At 41.9% G+C, this 7,909-nt stretch overlaps 1 protein-coding gene across 1 annotated transcript; it reads left to right on the top strand.

Moving 5' to 3' along the window:
- Positions 1-1,185: 1,185 nt before the first annotated feature.
- On the top strand, positions 1,186-2,175 carry LOC118852832 (mas-related G-protein coupled receptor member H-like). Its single transcript, XM_036762524.1, has one exon. The coding sequence runs from the start codon at positions 1,186-1,188 to the stop codon at positions 2,173-2,175; it is 990 nt and encodes a 329-aa protein (XP_036618419.1).
- Positions 2,176-7,909: the final 5,734 nt, after the last annotated feature.

Below are 7,909 nucleotides of genomic sequence, written 5' to 3'. Positions count from 1 at the left end.
TTGTTCTACTTTGCTGGCTATATTAATCGGCTCAATAAGCTTCTTCACGAATTCACTCGGATTTTAATAAGTGAAACTATCAGGTCATCTACAAGACAGAATAACAGTGTCTCCCCTTGTTGAGGTTTCCATCTCTAGCTCCTTGCTCTTATATCGCCACTATGGCATTCCCAGAACTGTGTCCAAAAGTGGTGGGAAGAAGGTTCCCTCTTGTCCTACCCCTCTACTTAGTGAGAAAGCTTCCAGTGTTTCACCATGGGAAACAGATATAGATCGGTTCATATTGAAGAAGAGACCTATAGTGTGTGTGCTTTTTTAATGTTTTAACTAGAAGTTAAGTGTTGTATTCTGCATTTATTGATGACAAGAGGCAGTGTGGCATTATGGATAGAGATCTGGCATCAAAGACAAGCAGACCCGAGTTCAAGTCTTGACTCTGATCTGTACTGTTTGTATGACCCTAAGCAAAGCACATAGCTTCTCGTTGCCTCAGGCAATGCTCTAAAAGTATAAGTTGCCTAGCAGTTACTGACCTGCATTGGTAGGGGGAGTTGGGGACACATCCGGAGTTCCCAAGGCCAATGAAATCACAGATCTATTTTTTTTAAGACGTAATCACCGTGGTTTTTTGGTACTTTGTTGTTTGCATGAACAATTATTGCATGCATCCTAATGTTGAATTATCCTTTCATAGCTCCAACTTGGTCATTATGAATAAGCATAACAAACATATTGCTGAGAACTTTTGCTATGATTTTGTTTTAAATTTCTGCATCCACATTTATTACTGAGAATGTGCTATAGATCTCTCTCTCTGCTTTATCCATCCCTGTTTTGGGCCCACTGCCATTTTTCTGGTATGCTGTAAACCCAACCCCAGAGTCATCAGTTCACATCTTTCTTCTCATTTTTAGCAGGTATATGAGAGAGATCCAGAAGGTCCTTATTACATCACACTTCCTCCAGACAAGACCAAGCCAGTACCACAAAATCACAAGATTTGAGAATCAGAAGGACCTTCAGAGGCCATCTAATCCAACTCATACACAAAAGGTATCCCCATTATAACATACCCAAGTGGTCACTCAGCTTCTGCTTGAAGACTTCTGAGAACGGGGAACCCAACTCCTCCTGAGGCAGCACATTTGCCTTTTCATGAATCTATAATCACTACCTATTAAAAAGATGACCTGCAACAATTCTAGTAATGGTAGCCAGGGGATTAATACCTGCTTTCCAAAAATTGGTCCTAACACAGAACCCCACATCATGATCTTCATTAATTTGGTCACTTGCCTCTGTGGGCTGCTGGGAAATGGCATCGTCCTCTGGTTTCTCAGTTTCCACGTTAAGAGAAGCCACTTTACCATATACATCCTCAATCTGACAGTCACTGACTTCAGCTTCCTCCTGGGACGAATGATTTGGTACTTCACCAAGATTCTTTATATATATACTAGCGAGCTTCTTACCAAGTGCCACATGTTTTATATATGTCATGGAACCCTTGTATTCAACATATTTTTGTACAACACAGGGCTGGGCTTCCTGACGGTCATCAGTGTGGAGAGGTGTCTGTCCATGCTCTTTCCCGTCTGGTATAGGTACCACCATTTGAAAAAGAAATCTCCTCCCATCTGTTCTTTCATCTGGTCCCTCTCAGTCTTCATGGCTGTCCTGGAGTTTTACTTTGAAGTCTACATGGGGGACACCTACAAGACCTGGAGATACATCATCAGTATCTTTAGCTGTGTACTCAACTTCCTGGTGTCTATGCCCCTGATGGTTCTATCCAGCCTGATTCTCTTCCTGAAGTCCTGGAAGCGATCCCAGCACCACCACCCTGCTAAGCTCCACATCACCATTTTGGTAACCATCCTCGTGTTCCTCATCTTTGGCCTTCCCCAGAAGATTTGGTTTGTTGTCCATTTTGGGTTCAAAGTGGATGTCAGCAGGTCTGTCTCTATTATCTTTGAGCTTCTCTCCTGCATAAATAGCAGTGCCAACCCTGCCATTTACTTCTTTGTTGGCAACCTCTGGAAGAATAAGAAAAGAAAGTCCCTGAAGCTGACTCTTTTGAGGGCCTTCAAGGAGGATTTCCAAGGTAGAGAAGATAGAATGACACTCCCTGCTACCAGCTCAGACACCATAGAGAGGAGGAACCCACAGAAGTAGTCCTGAAACCACAGGAGTGTGAAAGTTTTCTCACTGGAAAGGATCCTGTGCAACCTTCCAAGACTTTGGCAAAAGAAGACAACTTCTCCACCCCCACCCCTCTCCATCTTTTTTCCCCTTGGACACCCAGGCAGGTATGATATTGAATCCATAATCTAGAGGCAAAAAGTAACAAGCATGCTAAGTGAAATTCCCAGATTTTCACAAAGTTCAGTAACAGAAATCCACCAATTCCAAGTTTTCCAAGCACTCTACAGACATCGGAGCTTCATGACAATCCTGTCAGGTCAGTATCCCTATCTCACACATGAGAAGGAACTAGAGGCTCAAAGACTTGGCCAGGAAATGCCAAAGGCAAGATTCAAGTCCAGACCTTCCTGACTCCAAGCCCAGGGCTCTTTCTATAATACCACACTGCCCCCGTGTGCGGAACAATGGCCTGCCAGTGAAAATCTCAACCCCAGTGAAAGACTGTGATTTTTTACCTCCCACTAGACTATGAGCAAGAACTGTGGTCTTTAAACATTTATTAAATTAACTCATCAATAAATCTCAGGGTTTGGCCTTGAGTTCAGCCTACGTTCCGGTGGTCATAGAACCACCTGATATACAGGAGGTACTCCAAGAACTTTTGGTGAAGGAATAGAACTGATTGGAGGCTGGGAGGGACCTCAGAGGCCATCTAGCCCCCTCATTTTACAGATGAGGAAACTGAGGCCCAAAGAAGGGATTGAGCTATAACTTAGGGGCCCTTATAACCCTCCTTCCCCCAACCCCTGTCTAAGGCTGGACCAATCCCAGGACTTAATGTTTTGCCTAAGGTACCCCACCACATCTCTGGGATCAAACAGCAGTCCTAGAGAAGATGGGTAGGAAGCCCAAATGGGGAGTCAGGGAGCCAGACCAGTCTTCCCAGGAAATTCTCAGTTGGAGGCTGAGCCAGGACTCGACTCCAGAATACATACAGGGACACTGGACAGATTCTCTGGAGTGGGACTTCCTCTTCCCCCTCCCCTACACCAAAGCTCTCCAGAACAATCTGGTGCCCAGACCAGAAAGATAGAAAAAAAATCTGCCATAATCATGCAAGGAGCCTGAAAGCCAAGGAACAAATTAACAGAAAATTGGGAATGACCCAAGAGAAATTCAGCCAATTGGAAAGAGGGTGGCAACATGTTTGCACCTGGAAGTGTGATCAGTCCTGGGAGGACAACCAATCTTCTCCTGGGTTTGACATGGACTCAAGAAACACCAGAACAGGCCATCTGTACCACCATCATTATCACAGTTTCCAGGGATATGGAAGGAGCTCAGATTCCCAAGTTGGAAGGGTTGAAACCCAAGCAAAGACTGGACCAGGATGAAAAGTGGGATGGGATTTTCCACATGAGCAAAGAGTAAAAGAAGGGAGGATTGGATGGAAGCATGAGCTCCGGCCAAGTGGAAATGGTATCTTGTGTCCACTCCAGAGACACATTAACCATGACACAGCCCAGATGCCCCAAAGACCTTGAGCACCCGAGGAAAGGGGGATGAGCTGATGATGATGATGAACCCAAGACAAAGAGCAATGGACTGGAACATGGTAGAATGGAAGCTCCTTCAGGGCAGAGACTGTTTTCTTCTTGTCTGTTTCCCCAGCACCTAGTGCTTGATGCACAGTAGGTACTTAATAAAATTCTGTTCAACTGGATTGACTAAGGCAGTGTGATCCAGGGAGCAGAGCAGCAGACATTACCAGAAGTCCTAGGCTCTAGTGATTCCAGCTCCAGTGCTTCTTGGCTATGCACTTGTGGGGAAGTTGCTAGAGTTTTATGCTTATTTCTTCATCTGTAAAATGGAGATGGTGGTGCTCTCCCCACCTCCCAAAGCTCTTCTGAATCTTTGTTTACTTTGTAAAGTCAGCCTGGCATGGTGGCTGCAGAATGGTTTGAAATCAGGAAGAGAGGCTCAAAGACTATGTGTAAGCTGGGTGACTTTGGGCAACCCTTCCCTCTTGAGGAGCCTCAATCCCTCATCTATAAATGGGAGGATAGATTCAATATTGTCTAAGGATCACTCCGGCTCTGAGCCTGGGACCCTTTGATTTTTTGGAGCACTGATAAAATGGGAAGGGAGGAAATAAGCATTTATTAAGCACCTACTCGTGTTGGTCACTGTGCTAAGCACTTAACAAATATTATCTCATTGAATCTTCGCAAAAACCTTGTGTAGTTCCAGGGCACAAAGGAGTGTTTCTGGTCACTCACAAACCAGTGCACAGTACAGGAGAGTAGTAAACACACCTCTCCCTAGATCATACTACCTTGAAAGAATTGAAAACTTACAGGTCCCCAGAATTACCTCTGGAAACAGCTGCACAAAAAGCCTGAAGCTTGGGATGGTGCCCCCTCCATGTGGGAAGTAGAGCCCCAACTTACCATCTTAATATAGAGGTAAAAGTCAAGAAATAGGCTGAAAATGGACAAACAACAGAAAAAAAAATTCTTACCATAGAAAGTTACTATGGTGACAAGGAAGATTAAAACACACACTCAGAAGATGACAACCAAGTCAAAATTCCTGCATCCAAAGCCTCAAAGAAAAATATGAATTGGTCTCAGGCCATGGAAGAGCTCAAAAAGGATTTTTAAAATCAAGTAAGTGAGGCAGAGGAAAAATTTGGAAGAGAAATGAGAGTGATGCAAAAAAATCATGAGAAAAGAGTCAACAACTTGGTAAAAGAGGCACCAAAAAAAATACTGAAAAAAATAACACCTTAAAAAAACACAATAGGCCAAATGGTAAAAGAGGTGCAAAAGCTCACTGATGAAAGTAATTCATTAAGAGTTAGAATTGAGCAAGTTGAAGTTAATTGACTTTGAGACAACAGGAAACAATCAAACAAAATCAAAAGAATGAAAAAAAAAAGTGAAATATATCATTGGAAAAACAACTGACCTTGAAAATAGATCCAGGAGAGATAATTTAAGAATTATTGGACTACCTGAAAGTCATGATAAAAAAAAAGAGCTTAGACATCATCTTTCAAGAAATTATCAAGGAAAACTGCCCTGATATTCTAGAACCAGAGGGGAAAATAGAAATTGAAAGAATCCACTGATCACCTCCTGAAAGAGATCCCAAAAGGAAAACTCCCAGGAATATTAGAGCCAAATTCTAGAGTTCCCAGGTCAAGGAGAAAATACTGCAAGCAGACAAAAAGAAACAATTGAAATACCATGGAGCCATCATCAGGATAACACAAGATTTAACAGCTTCTACATTAAAGGATTGGAGGGCTTGGCATATGATACTCTGGAGGGCAAAAGGGCTAAGATTACAATCAAGCGTCACCTACCCAGCAAAACTGAGTAGAATTCAAGAGGGAAAATGAACATTCAATGAAATAGAGGACTTTTGAATATTCTTGATGAAAAGACCAGTGCTGAATGGAAAATTTGACTTTCAAATACAAACTGCAAAAGAAGCATAAAAAGGTAAACAGGAAAGATAAATCATAAGGGATTCAATAAGGTCAAACTGTTTATATTCCTACATGGGAAAATGATATTTATAACTCCTAAAAACTTTCTCCTTACTAGGCAGTTAGAAGAGTATACATAGACAGAAAACAGAGGTGTGAGTTGAATATGATGGTATGACTATCTAAAAAAATTAAATTAAGGGATGAAAAAGAAGAATGTACTGGGAGAAGGGGAAAGGGAGAGGTAGAATGAGATAAATTATGTGACATAAAAGCCTGAAAGAGATTTTACAGTGGAAGAGAAAAAGGAGGGAGCAGGGAGGGGAACACATGAACCTTACTCTCAACAGAACTGCCTCAAAGGGAGAATAATATAAACACTCAGTTGGGTATAGAAATCTATCTTATCATAAAGGAACGTAGGAAAGAAAGGGGACAAGAGAAGGGAGGGCAGTTTGGAGGAGGTAAAAGTCAGAAGCAAAACTCTTTTGAGAATGAACAGGGTAAAAGGAGAGAAAGAGAGAGAGAGAGAGAGAGAGAGAGAGAGAGAAGGATAAATGGGGGGAAAACAAAATGGAGGGAAATACAAAGTTGGTAGCTGTTACTGTGAAAAAATAAATTTACAGTGAGTTTCTCTGATAAAGACTTCATTTCTTAAACATATAGAAAACCGAGTCAAATTTATAGAAATGAAAGCCATTCCTCAATTGATAAATGATCAAAGGATATGAACAGGCAGTTTTCAAAGTAATCGAAGTTATCTATAGTCATAAAAATGCTCTGTATCATGATTGATGAGAGAAATGCACATTAAAAGAACTCTGAGCTACTGCCTCACACCTGTCAGATTGGTTTATATGACAAAAAAGGAAAATGACAGATGTTGGAGGGGATGTGGGAAAATTAAGACACTGATATACTATTGGTCAAGTTGTATACTGATTCAACGATTCTGGAGAGCAATTTGGAACTAGGCCCAAAAGGCTATAAAACCATGTATACCCTTTGACCAAGCAATACCACTACTAGGTTTGTATCCCAAAGAGACTAAAAAACAAAAAGGAAAAGGACCTATGTGTACAAAAATATTTATAGCAGCATTTTTAGTGGTGGCAAAGAATTAGAAATTGAGGAGATCCCATTAATTGAGGAATGGCTGAACAAGTTGTATGCGAATGTGGTGGAACGCTACTGTTCTTTAAGAAGTGATCAGCAGGCTGCTCTCAGAAAAACATGGAAAGACTTACAAGAATCGATGCAAAGTGAAATGAGTAGAACCAGGAGAACATTGTACACAGTAACAGTAACATTGTATAATGATCTACTATGACTAACTCAGCTATTCTCAGCAAAACAATGACCCAAGAAGGTGTTGGAGACTTATGATGAAACATGCTGCCCATCTTCAGAGAAATTACTGGAAGAGACTGAATGCAGATCGGGGACACTTGGGCTTTATTTTTCTTGGTTTTCTTTTGTCTGTGTTTTCTTTCACAGAATGATTTACATGGAAATGTGCTTTGCATGACTACATATGTATAATTATGTCAAATTGCTTGCCTTCTCAATGTGGTGGGTGGATGGGGAGGAAAGGAGGGAGAGGATTTGGAACTGAAAATTTGGAAGAAAAAAAGTGTTAAAATTGTTTTTACATGTAATTGGGAAAATAAAATATTAAATAAGTTTTTAAAAAAAATAAGATTCCAACCTCATTTTTAAAAAATCAGAAGCCTGAAGTCCACTCTCAGGTAACTAGAAGAGTCCTGGAGTCAACCACCAGCTGCCTCAACTTCCTGGACTCATCAGCAGCTCAGAGGCCACAGGACTCGAGCAGGAATTCTACCTGCAAGAGTCAAACAGAGCAGAGACTCATGTCTCTGGCCGCTGCCTCAAAGAACACAGTTGCTATGACCTTCCTGGTTCACTGCTGTCTCCTGAAGAGCCCTCTCCTTGAAGCCTGTGGGACCTTGGGCAGGTCACTGGCTGCCTCTGTGCCTCTGTTTCTTCCCCTGTAAAAGGGGTTTGTACTCAGTCTCTCCCGTCTCTAAATCTAAGACCTCCCCAAAGGTAAATTTTCACTCCCCTGAATACATAAGACTGGGCCTTCACTCCATGGTCCCAAATTCCATCTGTGACCACCAAGATCTTTCTCTGTGTCCTAGGAGCCTCCTGGCAGAGTAGGTGGAAGGCTGACCTTGGAGTCAGGAAGGCCAAGGTTCAAACTGCACTTGATATCTATGAACTGAGGAACTTTGTGAGAATTATTTC

Source organism: Trichosurus vulpecula, chromosome 6, assembly GCF_011100635.1.
Source record: "Trichosurus vulpecula isolate mTriVul1 chromosome 6, mTriVul1.pri, whole genome shotgun sequence".
NCBI classification, from domain to species: domain Eukaryota; kingdom Metazoa; phylum Chordata; class Mammalia; order Diprotodontia; family Phalangeridae; genus Trichosurus; species Trichosurus vulpecula.
Note: the sequence above shows the minus strand (reverse complement) of the source record. Positions and strands in the feature narration are given on the sequence as shown.